The sequence below is a fragment of the Pygocentrus nattereri genome, chromosome 28 (genome assembly GCF_015220715.1).
Source record: "Pygocentrus nattereri isolate fPygNat1 chromosome 28, fPygNat1.pri, whole genome shotgun sequence".
NCBI lineage: Eukaryota > Metazoa > Chordata > Actinopteri > Characiformes > Serrasalmidae > Pygocentrus > Pygocentrus nattereri.
This window is the reverse complement of record NC_051238.1, coordinates 4,691,417-4,717,918: the sequence shown is the minus strand read 5'-3', so window position 1 is coordinate 4,717,918 and position 26,502 is coordinate 4,691,417. Positions and strand designations below refer to the sequence as shown.

At 42.9% G+C, this 26,502-nt stretch overlaps 1 protein-coding gene across 1 annotated transcript in view; it reads left to right on the top strand.

The window, feature by feature from the left end:
• Positions 1-26,502, top strand: part of LOC108439403 (zinc finger protein GLIS1) — a 174,146-nt gene that overhangs the window by 121,712 nt on the left and 25,932 nt on the right. The window contains exons 8-10 of the mRNA XM_037535729.1: positions 3,893-4,003; positions 11,207-11,348; positions 20,270-20,378. Coding sequence (XP_037391626.1) covers positions 3,893-4,003; positions 11,207-11,348; positions 20,270-20,378 — 362 coding nt within the window. The remainder of the gene's footprint in view (positions 1-3,892; positions 4,004-11,206; positions 11,349-20,269; positions 20,379-26,502) is intronic.

Here is a 26,502-nt window from a genome sequence, read left to right as displayed (position 1 = left end):
TAGGGTCAGTGTCAGAGTGAGTGTTGGGTTTAAGGTTAGGGTCAGTGTCAGAGTGAGTGTTGGGTTTAAGGCTAAGCTTAGTGTCAGAGTGAGTGTTGGGTTTAAGGTTAGGGTCAGTGTCAGAGTGAGTGAAGGTGAATTATATTTATTTGAGACGACCTTCACTTTAACAAGGCATCTGTGCTGGACCATGTCTGGCTACCTTAATGTTCCAGTTGCCCCTAAAGTCCTTCTGTCTTTTAATTCTTTAGGGAGTTTGATTTGGACTGTTTGGGTTCTTGGCTCAGGACTCAGAGCGACGACGGCTGAAGAAAGATTAAGTTATTGATTTTACACAAAGTTAAAGCTCACTGCTTACACAGTCAGTCACTGTGGTGGCGCCCTCTGTACTGATGAGGGGGAACCGCAGATACAGACCATTTAACACTGCGCTCCGCTGGAGAGAGTAACGGCACATAGAAAACACAGAGAGAGAGAGAGAGAGAGAGAGAGAGAGAGGTAAAGAAAAAGAAAGAATGTGAAAGAGTGAAAGAGGAGATGAGAGGGAGGGAGAGAAAGATGAAGGTAGAAAGGGATCGAGAGGGTGAGAGCAAGAAGTTGAAGGAGAGAGAAAGAGGGAGATAAGGAGGGAGAAACAAAGAAAAAGTGAGAGAAATGGAGGAAGTGAGAGAGAAAGACAGAGATGGAAAGAGAATGAGGGAAGGAAAGAAAGAAATAGAGAAATAAAATATGAGAGGGAGAGAGAGAAAAAGATGGAGAGAGATATAAAGCGAAAGAGAAAATGTTTTGGAGAGGGAGAAAGAGAGAGAAGGAGAGACAGAAGGAGAAAGAGAGAGATGCAAGGGGGAGTGAAAGATGGAATAAAGGATGTATAGGAAGGGAGGCCCTGTGGGCCTGTTTATACAAATAGCCCTGTGTTTTGGTGATCGGATTAGTGACCACATGAAAAGCCGCGTGTAAACACCTATAGGGCGCAGTACAATCGGATTACAGTCGGACCGCTCAGCCCGCATTCGAAGCTGGTCAGAGACTCGTCTTGACTGCATTTAATTCAAGTGTAAACAGAACGCATCCTTTATCCCAGTGCGATTACGTGAGCAGAGTGTCTGCTGAGCGCTGACTCTGAGATTTAACCCCTGTGTGGTGTTCAGGTCTGTGGGTCCCATTTTCAGTGTTTACCAAAAGAAAAACTGATGTGATTTATTATTATTTCATCCTCAGATTCTTGTCCTTTGCTCATTTTCTGTGAAGAACATATAAAATAACCCATTTTCAGTGTCTTCACTCTGTTCACCCCCCACACATCTATATTACACATGTGGTGTTGGGCTGAACCCACGGGAGGAAAAGTGTGGAGGTGCTGTGTCCTTCACTCTGTTCTCTTCCTACATGGCCTGCTGTTAGTGTGTGTGTGTGTGTGTGTGTGTGTGTGTGTGTGTGTGTGTGTGTGTGTGTGTGTGTGTGTGTGTGTGTGTGTGTGTGTGTGAGGAGGGACAACATGGACAGGCTGCTGACTGGCTACAGCTGCTAAAGTAGAACCCTACACTGGCCACTTGTGATATTTTAAACATCTGGTATTTTCCAAAAATGTCTGTATTGATTTAATAAACAATAATGTGGTGGGTCCAGCAGACCACTGAGTAACAAACACATCAACATCACACACGGGTTAAACAAGGAAAATAAAGCTGGAGGATAGTTCTCCCCAAACCAACAGCTGTCATGCGCTCCAAGGCAAGCCTTTTCCGCTTTTCCGTGTAACGGCGGGAATAAAAGCCGGAAAACGGAAGCGATGTATATACTCGGATCTCATCTAGTCCCGATAGGGACACATTTTAGTAAAAAGTGTGAATGGAATCTGCCCAAATTTATCCAGATACGATCTGGACACGAAACTCAGGTTAATGCAATGTGTAAACAGGCCCTGTGTGTCTGAAAGCTGCTTAGTGGAGCTACTACACGATACTACGGCTGACTGGGCCATCGTCTCCGATACACCGAGCACAACACGCCTCATATACGGCGAGTGTAATGAAATGAAATTTATCCTCCACACAGCTCTTTTTCCTTCTCTTTCCTTTTTTCCATCCCTCTCTCGCTCTCTGTGCTTGGCCTGTTTAACTGTACGGAGACTGTGTGGAGCTGCGAAGGGAAAACAAACAGCAGCAGACGGGCCGCTAGTAAAAATAGTTATTAACAGAGAAGTAGAAGGAAGGAAAGGAGAGCTCGTAAAGGAAAGCTATCCACTTTCACTTTAATGACTACTGTTTTTGTCTGTGTGAGAAAAGACCTGAAACACAAACAGGGGAAAAGTGGCTTGCTTATATTTGAGCTTGTCCTACCAAAGTGCCAAGCACTGCTTATTCCAGTTGAGCTCATCTTCTGATATGTGAAGATCAGCTCAGTTTAATTCTGCCTGTGTCGAGGTCAGCTGGCAGCCCTTCTTCCCTGACTAACATCTGTATTTTGCATCTTTTGTGTTGTTTTTTTTTTCCCCTGTGATCCTTTCAAAACCTGGGCGTACGCAAGAATAGTCATAATTTATCTTTACGTGACCTTTTTCCCACCTCTCCTCATCTGTTTATCCCTTTTTTACTTCTACTTCTATCCCTGAAAATGAAACAGCATGTTTTTGTCGCTGTATCTTTAAGACTGGTATATGTAAATGAGCTATGTTCTGATTGGCTGCTCTGTGTTGAAAAAAGCAGTCCAGGCTGAAACACACTTTATCCACTTAAATGTAAATGGGCGGGGCTAAACAGCTGACCAGGCAGATCTATATGCAAATGTGCTGTTTTTTGGGATATCATGTTATTTCAAAACGAGATAATGAGTCATTAAGATGATATGCTAATTGAGCGCTTCATCAGGTACACCTACCTCATATCTACATTTATTACCCATTTTATCCGCCCCTCTGAGGACATAGGAGCACTGTAGATATACAGGTCCAGACTGTAGTCCATCTGTTTCTCTGATACTCTGTTACCCTGTTCTTCAGTGGTCAGGACCCCCATGGACCCTCACAGAGCAGGTACTATTTGGGTGGTGGATCATTCTCAGCACTGCAGTAACACTGACGTAGTGGTGGTGTGTTAGTGTGTGTTGCACTGGTGTGAGTGGATCAGACACAGCAGTGCTGCTGGGGTTTTTAAACACTGTGTCCACTCACTGTCCACTCTATTAGACACTCCTACCTCGTCGATCCACCTTGTAGATGTAAAGTCAGAGACGACAGCTCATCTGCTGCTGCACAGTTTGTGTTGGTCATCCTCTAGTCCTTCATCAGTGGTCACCACCCAAACAGTACCTGCTCTGTGAGGGTCCATGGGGGTCCTGACCACTGAAGAACAGGGTAACAGAGTATCAGAGAAACAGATGGACTACAGTCTGTAACTGTAGAACTACAAAGTGTCCCTATGTGGTCAGTGGAGCTGATAAATTTTTCTATGAATATAAATACAAGATACCTAGTAAATTGACCAGTGAGTGTATATTAGTGAATGTACTTTATTGTGTGTAATACGCAGCTGGCTGTTAAGCACAGGCTCTAAGTCAGGCCTGAAGTGACATCAGTAAAGAAAATGTTTTGCTAATGCATGAGTTTTCAGAAGTCACTGAAATGTCTGTCCTCTTCTTCTTTCATTTTTCCGCTGTAAAAATGCTCAGCTGAAAGGTATGTTGCTTTCTTTCCTTTTCTGCTTAAACTTTATTTCATATTTCTACTCTTACCTCTCAAAATATACCAAGTAAACTGTGCATGTTTTGTTTTTCAGAGTTGTACTTATTTATGTACTTAATTATTCAGTAGAATTGAAATGTGGACCCGAATACAGGCCCAAAGAGTTTAAGGGGCTGATCTTCAGTTCTTACTCTGCATTTTGTGTTTTAGAAACCGTACGCATGTCAGATCCCCGGCTGCACCAAACGCTACACAGACCCCAGCTCCCTTCGCAAGCATGTCAAGATCCACTCCGCCAAAGAGCAGCAGGTGCGTAGGAAGGTAAGCGCTCCATTAAAACAGGGCACACTTTAAAATGATAGTTTGGTGGAAAGTCATATTTCCAGTTTTCCTCCTTGTTTAAACAATATATTCAATCAGCCAAGACATTTATAACAGCTTTTACAGCCGTTAGTGTTTGAGAGGCGCTCTAACCGTGCTGTTATTTCACCATAACATCACCAACATGGGTTTTTCACCAACACTGTATCGCTCCACCGAGACGCCATTGACTCTGACAGCTGTAGGAGACGCACGAGCCATTTGAACGTTTTTACTTCTTACTTTGCCCCAAACAGAAAACGGACACTGTTAAGATCACATCTGACCGACAGCCGATTTGGTCCGACTCTGAAGACGCGACGACACTAAATTCCCAAACTGCTGTCACCACTGAGCAGCTTTTCAGTCGGCGGCTGTGACAGAAGATCAGCTGAACAACCTGGAATCAGCCAGAAATGAACCCAACACCATTCGCCAAACTAAACGGGCTGTAAGAAGCTTTACAGACCGACTGGAACAAAACAACATTAATACTGATCTGGACAAACTGACCAAACTGAGCTGAACCTGATATTGGGTCAGTTTTATGGCTCAGTCTGATTTGGTCCGACTCTGAAGATCAGACACGTCTGGCGAATGGTGTTGGGTTCATTTCTGGCTGATTCCAGGTTGTTCAGCTGTTCTTCTGTCTCAGCTGCCGACTGAAAAGCTGCTCAGTGGTGACGACAGTTTGGGAATTTAGTGTAAGGAGCTGGAGAACGAACTGCCGGCTGAGCAGCGAGTGGGTGGAGCTCGTTACTCTGACGTAGCAACAAGCAGCTCGTTAAGGAGCTATAATTAGGAGGAAGGAGCTGAACATTAAAACATATTAAACGCCGCGTTCACGGCCAGTTTATTAACTTCTTACTGTATTTATTTAACTGCTGTATTAAAGCAGTAGAGCACTCGAGGAGGGAGTATCACCAATAACATCACGGCTGTGATGATCTACGGCCACCAGATCACAGCCGGGATGGTATTTCACGACAACACACTTCCTCTCGGGCTCTACTGCTTAATTATCATGCGGTGTCAGAAACCCGACTCCCTGCACAGTGCAGGTAGCTCTCAGATATAGTAGTTTCTGCCACAGTGCTTTAAGGAACACACATTTGCAGCAGGTATCCTTCATGGTCAATTGTGTCCTTTTCACGGCTTAGCACAGTTGGTTTTTATTTAGCTCTGTCTTTGAAAATCATTTCCCCCCAACAATACATCAGCGCTGACCGCATTTCGGCGTTATACACGGCAGAGAAAGCATTCCTCATTAAAGCACGTAAATATGAACAGAATGGCCTCATTGTTGTGCGCGGCTAAGTGGCGGCTGGATGCTGATGCGTTCCTTTCGCTAAGCAGCGCAAAGCGGAAACACATGTGAGCGCGAGCTGATGTTAATAAGCTGCTGAGTGCAAAACCCCACCAGCCAGATGTGGTGGACAAATGTCAAACAAAGCCTCTTTCCCCATCTATCGCGTGGTGTCATGCTGAGGAAAGATGAAACGTGCTCATCCGCCTGACGAATGGCTGGAAAGTATGTGACTGCGGCCCTGTGGAAGGTGTGCCACTCTCTGTTGTCCACAGTTCCAGAGTTTCTGTTTCCACATAGCCAACGACAAATATGCTCATTGTTCCCTTTCTTCCCCCTAATTCCTAATATTCAGATGGCAATCTATTTTTATTTTGAAATCATGACATCTGCTTAAATTTATTTGGGAATTGCATAAATGAAAATAACTTCTTAAAGTTCGTGTCATGCCTCGTTTAAAGCATCTTCTGTTCAGCGGAATCATGCCCAGATGTACAGTCAGCCTGAATTAATTTTATAAACGGAGCGCATTTGTTAAAAACCTCATGCCCATGCTCAAGTGTGAGCTTTCAAAGGCAATCAGGACTGGGCAAAAAACACACGGCACTCCAGTCTCTTAACAAATGTCATCTGTCACTCAAACGTCTGTTCAGGGCCTCCGCTGGGTTGCTGAAGTGCTGAAGAAAGCTGGCAAGAAAAGTGGCCTGACCATGGTGATGGAGGTTTCCCAACTTGTAAGCAATGTGTCATGACTAGCTGGGAATTTTAGGAGCTGTGGAAGCACACTGCCCATCAAAAGTTTGCCTTCTTTGGAAGTGTTTGACGCAGTTCCTTTTCAACGAAGCTGAAGAAACACTTTCAGTGGTTGTGTTAGTGTAAAGGAGCTCTAATGCTTTGGTTCTATGTGTCTTCAACACTCCGCCTCATGTTCATCGGAGTGTCTTCCTTGGTAACCCAGCTTTGTTTAGGACACAACCGACTTTGTGGGGATAAAGATACTGAGTTTATAGGGCTAAATATTGAGATACCCAATGTCAGCAAATGTTTAGATTTGTGTTTTGTATTTCCTTTCTGTACTTTCTCTACTTTTCTGTACTTCTCTCTATACTTTCTGTACTATATGGCAGTGCTTTACTGGCTGATATGATTGTCAGGTCTCACTTGGCAAAATTCCTGTTTACGAAAATTACGCATCAGTTATTGTGGCTGTGTGCGTCAAACTAACTGGTAGCATTTTGTGAAAACACGAAAAGGTTCTGTAGTATAAAGGAAATGTTAGACGCACGCAGAGCAGCTTGAGAAAACTTTTTATTGTTGAAAAATGACTTGGCTTTGCAAGATGTTCCGTTCAGACATGCATGTCTGAGAATGACAAAACAATTATGTTGGCCAATTTAAACAAACAAACAAAAAAGCATCCTGGGCACCACGTTAACATTAGTCAAACTGGGGAAATCTTTCAGTCACTCAACATTAAAGCAGCAGCTCTTCGTATCTGGTAAGGAGTCTGAACAACAGAATCTACCCCTTCAGATCAGCTAATACCAAAGCTGGACAGTGAAGCTGTGGTGGTTGGTTAGTGTAGTGGTTAACACCTCTGCCTTCTACACTGTAGACTGGGGTTCAATCCCCACCAACACCCTACACTATACCAATAAGAGTCCTTGGGCAAGACTCCTAACACCGCCTTGGCCTACCTGTGTAAAAATGATCAAACTGTAAGTGGCTCTGGATAAGAGCGTCAGCCAAATGCCATAAATGTAAATGAAGCTAAGAAAACATCTGAACGTCGTTCGTGTCATATTCAATAACTTTTGGCTGGTAACTTGATGGCTACCAAATACAGTAACCCAGATAAACGTATACATACTGTAGAGCCAGTATAGTCCTGAATGGTGCTGAGCTGTGAGTTTGGTCTTCCACAGAGTTTAACCCAAAACCTTTTCAGCTTCAGGAATGAAATAAAAACAGCTCCACCCTCCGGATGATTAGGAGAGCATGAGTCAGGCATTATGTTTCTATTTTTCACTCTAATAATTCTCTAATAATGATTTACAGTTGTAGTTGACGGAGAGGCGTGTCCTATATTATTTATCAGTCAGTCAGTCGTCACCTCATCACATTAAATAGTAGAAATATTGTCGCACTCTGGGTGGAGCGACCCAAAAACCTTTGGCTTTTGGATTCTGTTAATAATCCTGTTGATGATCAGCTGTCTTCAGAAAAAAATGAGAATAAAATGTTGTATTAGTGTATAGTTGTATAATATTTCATTCCCGTGCTAAATGTGATGTGTGTGTTATTTTCACCCCTTAAAATCCCAGGCGTATTATTCAGTAACTACAGGGACTTCTGTGTAAACTGGCTGAGCTTCTCTTACGATATAGAAGTGTGTAATAAAACTTTGGGCTTGTCGGTGGGCCCTGGCCATTTAACGGGTCAACCATGGTGGTGTCTTATGTTGACATTCTCCAGTTCACTCTGTATTACTGTGATAGAGTTAAACTAGGCGTGGCTCATACTGAGTTTCGGAATATCACAACTGCTTAACTGTTAAACTGTTATTGCAGTTTTGAATCCCGGCAGTCCCACAGTCAACACAAGTTGCAAATGAATGATGTGTCATTGCCTGTTTCTTGATGATTCCAGTCATCAACATCCACTGAAAATCTCAGCCAGCCGATATATTTGTCAGGACTTCGTTTTGGCTAAATAATGTTTGGCAGATTTTTTCCCGGACTACTGCTAAAAGCACTTATTGAAACTGTTTTGGCCCAAAAGTGGTTTAAACAGCTGGAGGGTTTGAGTGGTAGTGAGTGCTGATATCACATGGCGATACCATATGTCAGGAGTATTTACTTAAAATTCAATAAGGTCCAGTTACAGAAAATTTCCTCAAGCGAGGGTCCAGAACATCATAACATCTAACTTGCATGATGACTCAGTACCATATACTGTTTACTGAAGTAGCCTAGTAGGAATATCAGCATCTTATACAGTCAACAACTCAATATCAGATCAAAAAAAGTCCAGTTCAGTCAAATTTCAACAGTATTTATTGTCAGTTTTCTGTTTTTAGAGCACGTCATGTGGAATAACTTCCCTCTGACTCACTTTCTTCTCTGACTGCTGTTTCTCTCCTCGTCCCTCCTGTGTGTGCATTGCTCGCTGGAGTCTCAGTGCTCACCGTAATGCACAGATCTGATTGGCTGAGTAGTGTCACATGTGATGTGTGCACCTCACGCGAGTCTCCGGCCGCTAAAGCTACCATAAAGGCTAGAAAAGGTACGCTGATTAAAACAGGACCACCCCATCAAAATTAAATAATTCTCCATAGTTTATCGCTTATAGGTCCAGGTCTGCATAGGACAGCATCTGGCTCCGGACTCTGACTGTGGTCCGCCTATTAGTGACCTCTGCCGTATGTGTAATGTTGCCCGTCAATAATATTGCCTTTAATATTGTTTTCCTCAAAATAAACTTGATTGGGCTTTATCATGTTATTTGTGCTACAAATATTTAGAAAAGCTAACGGTTGATGGTCAGCGTGCCACCCACTAACCAATTACAAGCCTACTGCTAACACTAAGCCAGTCCTTAACTAGGCCATCATTGCTTATATTTGTAAACTCCATGCATTGTGGGATACTAATGCGGTGTTAACAGTTTGGAGGGCTGCTGTGTGCGTGGGTTTTTCCCTTCCCCTCTCTCTGCATGTTTCCAATCAGAGGTTCCTGTCCGTGGTGAAGAGTAATTCCTCTCCAAAGCCGTCATTTCCTACACCAAGCTGTGGTGAAGTGTCGCCACAAAACTTGACGTGTTTCTTTATTGAAGACTTTTGTTTGGTGCCCGTCCAGTTGAACAAAAGCGTCTCCATTCGTCCCGTCCTTCTTCATTTCTCCTCCACTGTCTTGTCACTGCCCAGACATGGGGATGTTGTGATGGGAACGTATAGTGTCAGTGTGAATTTTAACCTTGTTCTTCATTCGGAATGAATACGGCCGGCGCTGATGTCACCATGGAGTACCGTAGTCAGTGGAAATGAAATGACATGGACTGCAAGTGCATAAATGCTACAATCCTTTTCTTCCTATCTTAGTTATGTACTGTACTTGTATGTCGCTGTTGTTGGAAGAAAACCTCATATCTCCACAATGGTCACTTTACAGGAGAAGGAAGAAACCTACTTTACTTTTAATGTCAAGTCAATGGAACCAGAATTTTTTTTCCAGGTCTTTTTGGGTGATTTCTTTTAGTCCATTCATCATGAAATGTACATACAATACAAAGGGTAACAGCTTTTTTCAAATGTTGTCAACGTTGGTTTTCTTCCAACAGCAGTGATATGTATATTCTTTTAGTGTACTGGTGTCCCACCCTGGTCCTGGACTTCCCCTGTTCTGCATATGTTGGTGTTTCCCTGCTTTAGCACACATGATCCAACTAATCAACACATTTACAAGCCCTGCCTGGAGATGAATTAGGTGCCAGAGCTGGAGTGATCCAGGGTTGAGAACAGAACGTGTGAGTGGAGAGCAGACGTTTCCGATCATTCGCTCAAAGCCTTTCTGTAATCACTCCGCCCCAGCTCCAGCTCTGGTTTTCTACTTCCCGTTCCTCGCTCACATGCCAGAGAAGCCCTGCTCCATGTCCACTTCATATGATCAGTTCTGGTGATATTTATTATGTCTCAAATGTAAACAAGGCACTTTACTATTACACCCTTTATTTCATTAAATTCATCATTTATGGACAAAAACTAACCAAACATTCTGTGCTATACAAACTTGAAGCGGTGGTCCAATCACAAGCTAGAAATCTGCCGATGGTAAACAAATGCACAAGCTTTTAACAGCATCTTCACCCTTCGTGCAGCAAAACGCTTGATGTCTATAGAACTTTGTTGCATTTAGTGAGAATTTCTAGTATGTAGTTCTGCTGAACAGCTCCGCAGCGCAGACGCAGAGCTGTAGAGTCACTGCAGCATCACTCACGTCACACAGAGGCAGTCAGACTGTCTGACTCACGGGACGGAGCAATACCGGAGTGAGAGACAACACCGATGCTCCGACTTTCTGATAAGCTGATCCGCACAAGCACAATCACAATCACAATCACATGCTCTGGTTGAGAACCGCCGCCTTAGTAGAGCAAATATCTGGAATAACACGGTCAAACTTTGTATGTTGTGCTTTGACATGATTTGATTTAGAGAACAAATCAAATCCCATAAATTCCAACCCCTAAAAATCCATAAGCTCTTCAGAAATAAACCCTGGGCATTGCTTACATCACCTGCCTCTCCGCCTTCTTTAAGTTAAGTGATACTTTCTTTAATCCCACAAACGGGGAAATTCCACCTCTGCGTTTAACCCGTCCGTGACGTGAAACACCACATACACACTAGTGAATACACACTAGGGGGCAGTGAGCACACTTGCCCAGAGCAGTGAGCAGCCCAATCCACAGCACCCGCGGAGCAGTTGGGGGTTAGGTGTCTTGCTCAAGGACACCTCAGTCATGGACTGTCGGCCCTGGGGATCGAACCGGCGACCTTCACAGGGCCAGTTCCCTAACCTCCAGCCCACGACTGCCCCTAGTCAGGTTAGTCAGATTAGTCAGGTTGGCTGCACCCATAGGCCTATTTTTGGTCAATGACTTTGTAATAGGAGGAACATTTGTAAGGTGGTGTGATGCGTATCTACAATACAGTTTGATATTTCCGTACAGTTTCCACGTCTCCTTGTTGATTGTGTTGATACCATATTAAATTATTACACCCTTACTATGTGTCTTAGTTTCGTATTCATTACTTTCATTATTTGCTAACATGACCTGTCCGTATCTTTGATTGACAGCTGAGGGCTTGCCCCCACTTGGAGCCGGACGCTCTGAGTGAATGTTTGTCCGTCCAGCACCTGCACGGCCCCACCCACTCTCAGCACGCACTTAATGGAAAGGATGGACGTTCACCTGCCCTGGGCCAGGACATATTCACAGGTACTATTTCCCCTTACAGTTCATCAGCCAAAGACCAGGCTAATGTAGCTGACAAGTAATGGCAGCATGTACGCCAACAGTTATCACTGCGCTTATGTAATATTTCAACAGACTTCAGAACAAAAGGGAGGCTTTCCTGGTGAAATCAGAGTGCAAGTTCATAGTCAAAAAACAGGCAGGGTTCAAATCCAGAGGACACAACAGATGTAAACAAACAAACATAGCACCCTTGCGATAAACCAGAAGGGAGTAGGCAGAAGGCGTAGTCAAAAAAACAAGCAAAAAGGTCAAAAACAGTCATCAGAGGTCAGGGCAAACAACCCAGAGGGCGCAGTGAAAGGCAGAGCTGGAGGCAGGTCATTAACAGAAATACACAACAGGTATAACGGTCAGACGTTCGCAAGCGGAGACAATTACCTCGCAACTTTCTATGGCTAAAGCCCGGGCTTATAAGCTAAACTAGGAAGATCATATGATCAACTACACAGGTGACACCTCAGTACTCCGGTGGTCTAGAGCGCTTATAGTTGCGTGGGGAGACTTCAGGAGTCAGCTGATCGAGTCAGAGTCCTTGCTAGGACAGCTTGCTGCATGTCAATCATCATATGCTTGCCTCAAGCACAGTGGTTTCTGACACTGTGTGACATATGTGGCTGTAAACATGGACAGTAGAATGGTGTTTGAATGTGCGTCTGCCTCAGAGTAAGTATTATTATTATTAATATTAATATTATTATTATTATTGTCATTATGACTCATGTTATTATTGTTGTTGTTGTTGTTATTATTGTTATTATTAAAGAATCAAACTTCAAACTGCAAATAATGGACAGAAGTTATCTAATTAATACATTAATTTCGCCAAACTCTGCATTTTTAAAGCCAGCTGATCAGTCTCAGCTGACTGCTGTGCCCCTCAGGTGTGTTGAAGTACTGAAGGAACCTGAACTCAAACTTCAGGACTCAAACTGAGAGACAGTACACTAATGCTCACACACGCTGTTTGCCTCATTCAGACAGTGTGACAGGCTCTTTCTGCTGTTAAATGTTTGTTTAGGTGTTAAATGGGGAACACATTTCAGTGTGTGGACTGTCTGTCGGCTCTGTTGAAATCATGACTTCCTCAACTGACCTTACGAGTCAAATTTGATTTTCTCAACTTGTGAGCTGTGAACAAAAAGAAAAAAAAATCGGATTGGTTTTGTAAGAGATGTGTCTCATTTAGCTTTCATTATGTCCGGTTTACACTCACCAGTCACACTCACCAGAAACCCCTCCCTCGTAGCTTCACCTTGCTGGTGTCCAGGTAAAGGCTGTCGTCCACCTGTTGGCGTGTTGGCCATTATTTAGCTCTATGTCAGAGGTTCGCTTTTGACCACAAAGAAGCTCTTGGATAATTTTATGCAGCTGCTCACTGTTTTAAAAATCCCAGCAACACCGCTGATACACCCTGCTGGTGGACCACGTCTGACCAATGAATGGAGTAGAACTGTACAGAAACAGTTGGCTACAATCCCTGTTTCCCTTAGCTAGTTTCTTATTTTCTTCTTTTGAAGATTTGTTAGTAGATTGTGTACTTGTCTGGTCTGTTTAATGTCACTTGGACAAAGTCCAAAATCCTCATATGCATATATATATATATAGGTAGGTGTTTCTAATAGAGTGACCAGTGAGTGTAAGCACAAGGGAGGTGTTTCTAATAGAGTGACCAGTGAGTGTAAGCACAAGGGAGGTGTTTCTAATAGAGTGACCAGTGAGTGGAAGTACAAGGCAGGTGTTTCTAATAAAGTGACCAGTGAGTGGAAGCACAAGGTAGGTGTTTCTAATAGAGTGACCAGTGAGTGTAAGCACAAGGTAGGTGTTTCTAATAAAGTGGCCAGTGAGTGGAAGCACAAGGCAGGTGTTTCTAATAAAGTGACCAGTGAGTGGAAGCACAAGGTAGGTGTTTCTAATAGAGTGACCAGTGAGTGTAAGCACAAGGTAGGTGTTTCTAATAGAGTGACCAGTGAGTGTAAGCAAAAGGGAGGTGTTTCTAATAGAGTGACCAGTGAGTGTAAGCACAAGGTAGGTGTTTCTAATAGAGTGACCAGTGAGTGTAAGCACAAGGGAGGTGTTTCTAATAGAGTGACCAGTGAGTGTAAGCACAAGGTAGGTGTTTCTAATAGAGTGACCAGTGAGTGTAAGCAAAAGGGAGGTGTTTCTAATAGAGTGACCAGTGAGTGTAAGCACAAGGGAGGTGTTTCTAATAGAGTGACCAGTGAGTGTAAGCACAAGGGAGGTGTTTCTAATAAAGTGGCCAGTGAGTGTAAGCACAAGGGAGGTGTTTCTAATAGAGTGACCAGTGAGTGTAAGCACAAGGGAGGTGTTTCTAATAGAGTGACCAGTGAGTGGAAGCACAAGGTAGGTGTTTCTAATAGAGTGACCAGTGAGTGTAAGCAAAAGGGAGGTGTTTCTAATAGAGTGACCAGTGAGTGTAAGCACAAGGGAGGTGTTTCTAATAGAGTGACCAGTGAGTGTAAGCACAAGGGAGGTGTTTCTAATAAAGTGGCCAGTGAGTGGAAGCACAAGGGAGGTGTTTCAAATAGAGTGACCAGTGAGTGTAAGCTCAAGGGAGGTGTTTCTAATAAAGTGGCCAGTGAGTGCAAGCACAAGGGAGGTGTTTCTAATAGAGTGACCAGTGAGTGTAAGCACAAGGGAGGTGTTTCTAATAGAGTGACCAGTGAGTGTAAGCACATGGGAGGTGTTTCTAATAGAGTGACCAGTGAGTGTAAGCACAAGGGAGGTGTTTCTAATAGAGTGACCAGTGAGTGGAAGCACAAGGTAGGTGTTTCTAATAGAGTGACCAGTGAGTGGAAGCACAAGGTAGGTGTTTCTAATAGAGTGACCAGTGAGTGTAAGCACAAGGTAGGTGTTTCTAATAGAGTGACCAGTGAGTGTAAGCACAAGGTAGGTGTTTCTAATAGAGTGACCAGTGAGTGTAAGCACAAGGGAGGTGTTTCTAATAGAGTGACCAGTGAGTGTAAGCACAAGGTAGGTGTTTCTAATAGAGTGACCAGTGAGTGGAAGCTCAAGGTAGGTGTTTCTAATAGAGTGACCAGTGAGTGGAAGCACAAGGTAGGTGTTTCTAATAGAGTGACCAGTGAGTGTAAGCACAAGGGAGGTGTTTCTAATAGAGTGACCAGTGAGTGGAAGCACAAGGTAGGTGTTTCTAATAGAGTGACCAGTGAGTGTAAGCACAAGGGAGGTGTTTCTAATAGAGTGACCAGTGAGTGTAAGCACAAGGGAGGTGTTTCTAATAGAGTGACCAGTGAGTGTAAGCACAAGGTAGGTGTTTCTAATAGAGTGACCAGTGAGTGTAAGCACAAGGTAGGTGTTTCTAATAAAGTGACCAGTGAGTGTAAGCACAAGGTAGGTGTTTCTAATAGAGTGACCAGTGAGTGTAAGCACAAGGTAGGTGTTTCTAATAAAGTGGCCAGTGAGTGCAAGCACAAAGGAGGTGTTTCTAATTGAGTGACCAGTGAGTGTAAGCACAAGGGAGGTGTTTCTAATAGAGTGACCAGTGAGTGTAAGCACAAGGGAGGTGTTTCTAATAGAGTGACCAGTGAGTGTAAGCACAAGGGAGGTGTTTCTAATAGAGTGACCAGTGAGTGTAAGCACAAGGGAGGTGTTTCTAATAGAGTGACCAGTGAGTGTAAGCACAAGGGAGGTGTTTCTAATAGAGTGACCAGTGAGTGTAAGCACAAGGGAGGTGTTTCTAATAGAGTGACCAGTGAGTGTAAGCACAAGGGAGGTGTTTCTAATAGAGTGACCAGTGAGTGTAAGCACAAGGGAGGTGTTTCTAATAGAGTGACCAGTGAGTGTAAGCACAAGGGAGGTGTTTCTAATAGAGTGACCAGTGAGTGTAAGCACAAGGGAGGTGTTTCTAATAGAGTGACCAGTGAGTGTAAGCACAAGGTAGGTGTTTCTAATAGAGTGACCAGTGAGTGTAAGCACAAGGTAGGTGTTTCTAATAGAGTGACCAGTGAGTGTAAGCACAAGGTAGGTGTTTCTAATTGAGTGACCAGTGAGTGTAAGCACAAGGGAGGTGTTTCTAATAGAGTGACCAGTGAGTGTAAGCACAAGGGAGGTGTTTCTAATAGAGTGACCAGTGAGTGATGAATGTGTATTGTGTGAAGTTGAGTATTGCACTTTGTCCTTTGTCCACTTTCCCCTGGAGCTCAGCTGTACACAAGTGTATATTTCATTTCAGAGCACTTCACAAGCTCCAACCCCAATAAGCTGGGATTTAACAGCTCAAACGGACACAGCAGAATAAAAAGGTTTTTAATGTTATGAAGACCATATGCTATGGTGATATTACAAACATCTGCAGTGGGCAGTTGCATGTAAATCTTCCCATGGTGCCTCCTCTGGTCTGTGTTGAGTTAAGCTCAGATACCACATTCTAAACTTAAAGTACCTGAAATTATGACCCACCATGCCACGCAGCATCAGGACAGAGGCTAAAGGTTGATTTTTGTTTTAGGAGTAATTTGGGAGTTAATTCAAAATGCTTTTCTGTTTGTTTCTTCCAGCAAAATCCTGTTTAGAAGTGAATGCAGTGCCAGAATCACTACTATAGTGAATGGTGCATTTTAATAGGGATTATAAAAAAAGATTGGAGCGTAATAACTTGCATGTGTACTAGCTTGAAGTGAGAGAAGTACCTGGAGGTACATGTGCAATAGTGCTATCTGTGCAATTTCAGGACAATTGCAGCTTTCTGGAGCATTAAAGCAGAGCAGGGCACGATTCACTCAGCCAAATCGCCTTCACTCCCCCGCGTGCCAGCAAGGAGTGTCTTTTAAAAAGTCTTGGCGCAGACTCTCCCTCTGTTTCCCTCAGTTCAAAGAGGACAGCTTGCTGCTTCTATGTGCAAATGGCTTTAGCCCGGAGCAGCTGTTGTGTTCTTTCGACTGTTTGTTCTCATTTGGTTTGTTCTTGCTGTGGTCAAAGCTCGCCAAGATGCTGTATGTAATGGCATTCAGGATGACTCTACCCTCTACACGCTGCTTTGTTCCACAGCCAGCAGAAAGAGAGAGTGCGAGAGAGAAATAGAGAGACATACACTGGGTTCGCTGTTATTCTGTCCGCGCATCGCATGCCGTGTGTGCATGTGCTTGTTCATCACTCGCCATCCCCTTCACTAGAACCTTTCTACTTCTGTTCACTGGCCACTTCATACGCTAGTTGTGTACCTTAAATAAAAAGTTGGTGTTTGTTCCTTTTCATAACCGAATGCTTTAAAACAGAGCAGTAGAATAAAAGCCTGGAGGCGAGGCGGGGTGAGTGGAGGCAGTACAGCTTAGAACAGATCATTTCAGTGGATTAGGGTACAATTATGTTCCCTGTGGCCGCTGAACTCTTGACGGAGCACCTCTGCTTCTGTCACGGTGCCATTGAAAACAATGAAATACCTGATTTGTCATTATCCATCAACTGCCCACATGTAAGCGCAGCTTGACAGGCTGTAGTCCGTTGTTGTCATTTATCATTGGTCACTTTCGTCAATTGCTCAGTTTACCGCAAAACCATTGTCAGCTAGATATTCTAGATATTAGTGAATTCATTATTAAAGTCAACCTAAAATTACGACATTTTTGACCGTGTTTTTACATTATTTTAAGCATGCTTACATCATAAAATTTGTTCTCCCAAAATGTTTGATTGTGGTAGTGTGCAGTGACTTGCCTTGCCTTGAAAGGGCATCACACACTGAACAACCTGAAATCGTGAAATATTCTGACATGATGCTGTTTTTTTTTCGGGAATTTTGCCAAATTGTTCACAGTACCAAAATAAAAAAGACGGACAGAATGTCTGTCATAGGCTCTGCTGCTTCTCACCAAACAGGCAAATTGTGACATGCAACGGGATGCTTTCCACTTAGGAAAAGTGGACGGACAAAGGAGAGTTTCTCCACGTCATTGAGGAGCTAAAACCTTCTTAACTCTTTCACACACAGCTCTAATGTCCATAACTCAGTCTGAGCTAATTTTGGAGATACAGCTGCACACTAGGCAAAGCACAAAACAAAGGGGCAGAATGGGCCTTATTCACCAACCGTGCACCAACAAGGAATTTCTTCTTAAAACCCACTACACAGTTTCTTATTTGGGATTTGTTCTTAGGTAAGAACATTTACGGCATTTGGCCAACGCTCTTAACCAGAGCGACTTTCAATTTGATCAGTTTACACAGGAAGGCCGAGGTGGTGTTAGGAGTGTTGCCTCCTTGGAGGACTCCTACTGGTATAGTGTGGAGTGCTTGCCCAAGCGGGGGACTGAAGAGTCTAAGGCAGAAGTATCTACACTATAAGACCCACAACAAAAACCTTCCATGCAATAGAATCTACACACACTCGACAGACAGACAGACAGACAGACAGACAGACAAACAGACAGACAGACAGACAGACAGACAGACAGACAGACAGACAGACAGGCCAACAGGACTTGACTGATCCTGGAATTACAGCGTAACAGTAGACATATAATTGCACATACACTTACATACATTAGGCAGAAATAGAAAAATAGACAAAGCAAACTATGAAAGAATAGGAATCAAAGTATATGTATTGCATATTTACAGTGTTTCACTCACAAATATGCCATAGAAAATGTTTTGCCATTCATGTTGGCTTTAAATAACAAGAGTGTCAGGGAGAGCCATGACAGCTGGAGTTAACTGTACTAATCTACGCATGTGTGATTTCTCTAAAATCCACATTTTAAATGAGGTAGTTGTGCCGTTTTGTTTTCTTCGTTTTGTTTGCACTAATCCCTCAACAACTTCAGTTCAGCAGGTCGACAGGTACTCATTAATGTAGTCACTTTTGCCTATTTTTATGAAGATATGTCATTTTTGTGAGCAAAGAGCTTCCCATCTGTATGCTTTACAGTATCAGAAACCACATAAGCAAGACTATAAATGGCGTACAGTGTGCCTTGTGCTAATTGGGGGGTAAAACCTTCCATGACTTGCTAGCGGCATTAGTCTCATCGCCCCAGTGCAAAAGTCAGGAAACAAGCTTCAGACACCAAACATGTGTGGCTGATGGAGCACATTTGGCATGAGGAGGGAAACTTTAAATTAGATCTTTTTTTGGCCGTACTATTGCTTTAATGACTGCAGTTTTGTAGGCTACATTGTCAGTGAGATTGACCTCTCTCTGAGGCATCGCTCCCCTCTCTCTCCTGTCCCCCGATGGAGCGCTGCGTAAAAGTTAAAGCAATCTTAGCCATTACCCGCTGAGTGTTTCCCGTTGTAGTAGCAGATGTTGGGGCTAAAGGGGAGAGCATTTAAAGGCCTTTGATGGATGATTTCGGGGTAATGAATCAGGTGTGTAACCAGTTCAGAAAGCTGTCAGATAGGCCCGGAGCAGCTGGAGCCAAACGGGAAAACCAGGAGCCGCTCCACGCTGGACAGCCAGCGCTATGCCGTTCGCCCCCAGGGGCTTCTGGGAAAATAATCATAGGGCCGAATCGCAGGAGAAGATTAGCAGAAGGAGGAACGGGGGAACAACTGTAGCGGTTCAGTGTCTCAGGCTGCACAAGAAGCTGAGGGAGCGGAGAATCCTCTTTACAGTGCAGTCAGCCGTGATTTGGCACTGCGCTCGTACAGTAGTATATAATCTGTGGAATGGTGGTGTTTATATCACAGCTCAGGGTTGTGTATTTTGCTGTTATTTCCATTAAAAATTCTGGACAGAGCTGAAGCATCCTCGTTTTTGTACCCTGCCCTGATAGCGCCACCTTGCTGGTGAGATTATAGCCCATCTATTGATGCACTGTTTGTTTTACTAATTTGGTTTTCAAGCTCAGAACGTGAATCTATTTTCTGGTCATGGATTATGTAATGACAGGTAGGGGTGACATTAGACGGCCGATCACTTACATCATTGGCTCAGTCGATTCATTTTGTTCAGTTATTAATGATTATAAACTATAGGACCAGAAACTGGCTTCAAGGTCCAGATTTGAGGACCTACGCTCTAGCCCTTCACTAATGGTCAGTTTCTGACTGCACACACTTACCATGTCAGTGTCACCACGGTGCTGAGAATGGACCACCACCCAAATGATATCTGGACAACAGCAGTCCTGTAGTCAGAAACTGACAAACATTAATGGTGTAGAGGGGGGGGGGCTGATAAATTACGCATCAACAGATTTTGAGGGTACAGTCTGTAATGTGGTTAGTGTTTCTAATAAAGTGGCCAGTCAGTGGAAGTATGAGGTAGGTGTTTCTAATAAAGTGGCCAGTTAGTTAAAGTATGATGTAGGTATTTCTAATAAAGTGGCCAGTTAGTTAAAGTATAAGGTAGGTATTTCTAATAAAGTGGCCAGTTAGTTAAAGTATGAGGTAGGTGTTTCTAATAAAGTGGCCAGTTAGTTGAAGTATGAGGTAGGTGTTTCTAATAAAGTGGCCAGTTAGTTGAAGTATGAGGTAAGTATTTCTAATAAAGTGGCCAGTCAGTTGAAGTATGAGGTAGGTGTTTCTAATAAAGTGGCCAGTCAGTTGAAGTATGAGGTAGGTGTTTCTAATAAAGTGGCCAGTCAGTTGAAGTATGATGTAGGTGTTTCTAATAAAGTGCCCTGTGAGTGTGTGTCATTGTTAATCCTCTTGAATTAAACCTGTTCAAAAAGATCATATAATGTACAGTGAATTACAAACAGTGCACGACAGGACTGCTTCATTTTTTCCACAATGTCCCTGATTGGGTTTGTGTTGTCAAAACAACTGCTTGTTGCCATGAAATGCTGTTTCATGAGTAAAGGGAGGGGAAGGGGGCTAATTTGGTCAATGTGGCGTTCGTTGTGGGGACTCCTTGAGGTTGCTTTGGCCTGTTTTGCGTATTAGTGTTGTTTGTCTTTCAGGCCTGTTTTCTGGCTCCAGCACCACGTCAAACGGAGCCCCAGCAGAGCTGCTCTCTAACAGCCCTCACCTGACCCCACGGCATCCCCGCCTGGACCGGGACAGCGATGGGTGAGTCTCAAACACATTGACACTTCTGACAGCGCAGGATTTCTCGGGTTTAGCTGGATAATATTAACCCCTTAAACTCTAAGGCCCTACATGTGACCATGTGTTTCAGTTCCTCACTCTCGTAACGACAGAATTTACAGATTGGTTAGTTTCATAGTAGTAAATGAGTCTTATTATTAGTTCCTACCAGATAATAGTAGTGAGTGGGTTTCATTACAATGAACCGTCATACATCAAAAGACTTTATATGACTTTCAACAATTTGATTTATAAAGAAATTAGAAAGAAAATGAAGTGGACTCAGATTAATTCTTCTTTCAGATTAATAGATTAAGGGTACAAGGGGTTGATCCAAAAATGAGGATTAAGATAGGAATGTCCCATAGCTATTTTTCTTTTGGACGGTTCTGACTTTTGGCTTAAATTAACTGAGAAATCCTAAGCGTTGTGAAATACCCCCCACATCTGACTCCTACACACACACACACACACTCACACACTCACACACCCACACACTGATGACAGCAGTCGGGATGATGTCAGGATCATGACTGCCGCAGTTTGGAGAGAATGATACGGTCATGGTTATGGAAGGACTGTGGTCATGGATGTCTCTGTGGGATATTAAGTACTAAATTGGATGTTCTTGAGTCATGTGATGTTTTGGGATATTTTGAGCTTCGGTGCATAATGCTAGATGCTCTGTGTAAGTGACCTTTCCTCTGAGAAGGTAATTGGTATGACATAGTTGCCTTGTGTAAGTTGTGTATCCCAGTGGGGGAACGCTGCAGTGTAACATGCTTCTCAGAATAAGTTCTGTGGCTTCGAATCCCTTTGAGATATATTCTCCTCTCAGCATTTCGAAGAGGCTTTAGTGCCCCTCAAAGTAGTATGTATTAGTATTTACAACACTGCCCTCTATGTGCAGTACAGTGAAACAGCGCCTGCCTCACTGCTGAAACAAGGCATCTCTCACTGTGCCTGTACAGGCAGGTCAGTTTGTTTGAAGAGACTTGAAGGGGTCTAAAGTATAAGTGTAGTTTAGACTGAAGAGGGTCATTTTTGAGAGGAAAACGACAGTACACCCACTAATATTGTCCAACAAGTCCAAACACTGGCTTAGTGTGCCATACATGTGGGATTTTCCCCCCATTCACGCTGTTCTGTACTGCTGTTTCTCATTCGCACTGGTTCAACTGGCTTGTCAGTTCTTACTGGTAGCAAGCTGAATGGCAACATTAGAATGAAGTTGGGAGCAGAACATTGGTGTGTGTGTTGAGAGTGGGGTGTTTGTCTGAAATTGATACTGGTTTAATGTGGAATGATGGCGTTTGTTGAAGAAGGATGATATTTTGATAGAGACTGAAGATGTTTAGTGGGTGTTTGGTAGAGAGGGATGATGTTGAAATGTGATGCTGTTTGGAGAAATCTGGTATTTGTCAGAGAATGATGGTGTTTGTCGGAGAACATTGGTGTTGGTTTGAGAATTATGCTTGTTGAATGATGGTGTTTGGTGGTGAATAGTGACGTTGGATGAAGAGATGATGTACTGTAGAAATTCATGCTGGAAATTGTTAGTATTCGTTTTAAAATGTTGTAATTGGTTTGAGAATCATGCTTGTTGAAGAATGATGGTTGTTGAAGAATGATAGTGTTTGGTGGTGCACGGTGATGCTGGATGATGAGATGATTTACTGTACAAATTTATGCTGGAGATTGTTGGTACTTGTTGGGGAATGTTGGAATTGGAGGATGAGGTTTGTTGAAAAATGCTCGTGTTTGGTGGATATTCCATGTTTGATGGAGAATGATGTTAATGTTTTGTGAAGAACAGTGTTTGGTGGAGAAGGGTGTTGTTGAAGAGTAATAGCGGTTGGAGTTTTCTGGTATTTGTTGGAAAATGAGGTTTGTTGGATAACAAACCTCATTTGTTAGAGAATGGTGGTATTTGTTGGAGAATGTTGGAATTGGAGGATGAGGTTTGGTGGTTATTACATGTTTGGCGAATGCTGGTGTTTGCTGGAGAATAACAGTGTTTGCTGACGAATGCTGGTCTTTGATGGAAAACTGTTAATGTCTGATGGAGAACAGTGTTTGGAGGAGAAGGATGGTGTTGAAGAAGTGATAGTGGTTGGGGTTTTCCGACATTTGTTGGAGAACAATGTTTGCTGAAGAATGATGGTGTTTGGTGGTGAATAGTGGTGTTAAAGAATGCTGGAATTGGTTGAAGAACAATATTCTTTGAAGAATAAATGTGTTGGAGAATGTTGGTGTTTGTTGGAGAATGCTGGGTTACAGGAAAGACTGCAGCACCCCCACAAATTGAACTCAATCAAAATGAAAGCTTTCAGGGAAAAGCAGAGCCACAGCGTTCTTGTAAGTGACATGGTATAATATGTGAGTATATGTACCTCAGTGATGTTGGGCAGAGGTTCGTAGTTTTGGCAAAGCAGAAACTTTTCTCACTACAGGCCTTTTTGCGATGATGTACTGTACAAATTTATGTTCTTTTCATTCGCTTAGTATATTGACTTTACACATACGATTTATTTAGCATTCAGAGCACCGACCTGTTTTTTTTCCGTGTCTACCCTGTGTGTTTGTTTTAATTGTAACGTTACCTAAGCGTCCACCCACCCAATAACACACACACCGCCCTCCCCCTGCCTTTAACCACACAGGCCAGCTCTCTTTCTTTTGCACTGTCCACTGCACTGTGTATTTATCCAGCCAATCCAGATTAAACCAATGTCACTTTGACACAACATAAACTGCAGAGTGCCGGCTCTAGCTCGGCTTGGAGATGTCAGTCGTGTTTAATTAAGGAGGGACCGAGCTCCGAAAAAAGATCCTACAACGCTTTTCTGTTTGTCTGTGTCCTGCAGTTACCAGAGCAGGGATACAGCAAGGCCCAATATGTCCTGAACTGCTCGCTGGTTGCAGGCATGGTTCCTATTAAAACCCCCTGATTTCCCTCAGGAGCCACAAAGCTGAGCTGCAAATCCAATGTGTCATCAAGAAGCGTTGTGTGTACAGTAACAAACAAAAATGCTGGAACGAACAAGCAAGAAAAAAGGGGGAGAGTAAGTGCAGAGAGAGACAGAGTGCGAGAGAGAGAGAGAGAGTGGAGCAGAGAGAGAGATTGGTGTAAATACATCTGTTCTCTTTAAACATTTAGGGGAAACAGATTTGAACGGGGCATTTCTGCTCTTTATCATAATTTAAGGCAATAACCCATTGTTAGCTAAATCTACAAATTACAGCAACTTTCGGGAAGAGTGAATTGTTCATGAGGTTTTAAACAATGTTCAACTGTTAGCATGATTGACATAATAGCAGAGCAGAGTGAGCCCCTAAAACACAGGCTTTCTGATGTTTTTCCTTTTTGAGTCCAAAGGGCACATTTCTACTTTCAAAGCCCCCCTAGTGGAACGTAACAGAATGCATTTTGATATTGCTTTGATATTATGATATGCTTTATATATAAGGAGATTTCTAAGATCTGTTTTTTTGTTGCTAAAAGGGACCACATCATGGAAGATCAAGTTTTCCCTCACTTCTTTATGTAAAAGATGTAGCATGTGAACTGTTGCATGAGTTGCTGTCAGAGCAGAACATCAACTTCGTAGTACGTAAAAGATGAGATGATTTACTGTATAAATTTATGTTGGAGATTGTTTGAGATTTATTGTTGGTATTTCTTGGAGAATGTTGGGATTGGTTGTAAAATTATGTTTGTTGAGGAATGCTGATATAAAGTTGTGAATGGTGTTGTTGGAGAATTTTGGTATATGCTGGAGAATGTTGGAATTGGAGGATGAGACTTGCTGAAAATTTTTTTTTTAGTGTTTTTAGTGGATATTGAACATGTTTGATGGCGAATGCTGGTGTTTGATGAAGAATGTTGGTGTTTGATGAAGAATGTTGGTGTTTGCTGGAGAATATCAGTGTTTGCTGATGAATACTGGAGTTTGATGGAGAATGCTGGTGTTTGCTGGAGAATATCAGTGTTTGCTGATGAATGCTGGAGGTTGATGGAGAATGTTGGTGTTTGCTGGAGAATAACAGTGTTTGCTGACGAATACTGGAGTTTGATGAAGAATGCTGGTGTTTGCTGGAGAATATCAGTGTTTGCTGATGAATGCTGGAGTTTGATGGAGAATGTTGGTGTTTGCTGGAGAATATCAGTGTTTGCTGATGAATACTGGAGTTTGATGGAGAATGTTGGTGTTTGCTGGAGAATGTATTTGCTGATGAATGCTGGAGTTTAATGGAGAATACTGGTGTTTGCTGGAGAATAACAGTGTTTGCTGAAGAATGCTGGAGTTTGATGGAGAATGCTGGTGTTTGCTGGAGGATAACAGTGTTTGTTGACGAATGCTGGAGTTTGATGGAGAATGCTGGTGTTTGCTGGAGAATGACAGTGTTTGGTGATGAATGCTGGAGTTTGATGGAGAATGCTGGTGTTTGCTGGACAATAACAGTGTTTGATGGCGAATGCTGGAGTTTGATGGAGAATGGTGGTGTTTGCTGGAGGATAACAGTGTTTGCTGATGAATACTGGAGTTTGATGGAGAATGTTGGTGTTTGCTGGAGAATGACAGTGTTTGGTGATGAATGCTGGAGTTTGATGGAGAATGCTGGTGTTTGCTGGACAATAACAGTGTTTGATGGCGAATGCTGGAGTTTGATGGAGAATGGTGGTGTTTGCTGGAGGATAACAGTGTTTGCTGATGAATACTGGAGTTTGATGGAGAATGTTGGTGTTTGCTGGAGAATGTATTTGCTGATGAATGCTGGAGTTTAATGGAGAATGCTGGTGTTTGCTGGAGAATAACAGTGTTTGCTGATCAACGCTGGAGTTTGATGGCGAATGCTGGTGTTTGCTGGAGAATAACAGTGTTTGCTGATCAATGCTGGAGTTTGATGGAGAATGCTGGTGTTTGCTGAAGAATAAGTGTTTGCTGATGAATGCTGGAGTTTGATGGAGAATGATGGTGTTTATAGTAGAACATCTGTGTTAGTTTAGATTTCAAGCAGATTTCAAAGATCTGTTTTGTTTTCCCTCACTTTTAAGACGTAAGAGATGTAGCATGTGAACTGCAGCATGAGTTGCTGTCAGAGCAAAACATCATAACTTCAGAGTGCATTACACAAAAGGCTCATGAAGGGAAACGGTCTAAATTACTTTGAAACCAAAGTGTTGGTGCTTTAGCTCATATGTCCGTTTGATTTCCAATTAAAACAGCTGTTAAGAACAAGTTGTTAATTTTTCAGTGGCAGGAGAAAGAACATTAAACATATCTGCATGCAGTAAATCATCAACAACTTAGTATATTAAATACATTTTTCTGTGTTCAGTCTGTCACTCTTTACCTTTATTCCAGCTTCCATTCTTTTCAGGACCCTCACTTTTAGTTCCTCAAAGTATCTGCAGACACGCCTCCAAAGTTCAGTCTTAGAAGCTGGTTGATAACTTTCTGAAGTAATCAAACCCATTCAGTGGTGCTGAGGCCTGGACTCTGGGGTGGTCAGTCCACTGTTCAGCTTCTTTGTTTGATGTGTCCGTCTCCTTTTCTCAGCGAGGTTCTTCTTGATCAGCTACACGTACTTTCAGACCCACAGCGCTGAGTGGTCTTCTCACAGTGGATGGATGGACAGAAACACCTGTGGATGTTTTCAGATCTGAAGCAGCTTGATCTTTTCCTCTCTCTCAGAGATCAAAGCTTTAAGTGCTGTTTACCTGATGGGGGCAGTTTTGGTGTCTACCAGGTCTTCCAGGTGGTTGTTAGGAGCCACATTTTCTTTGAAGCTTTCAATCCTTTTTGCAATTTCCCCTTTGACTTTCCTTTCTCCTTGTATGAGTAGATTATCTTGTATCTAATGTTCGTATGTCTAATGTCTGTGCATACAACTGTGTGTGCAAATGACAAATATAAATGATGTAATATTATTTGAAAAAAAAAAGAACTTATACTCAATTATATATTGAGAATATATTTCAGACCAAACTACAGCCCCATGGCTTCATATGGGTGTGGGCCAGTCCACTTTGTAAGGTTTTACACCGGTGCTGATGTGATTGCATATGATCTGTATGTAAGCAGCAGTGGATAGGTCAGTT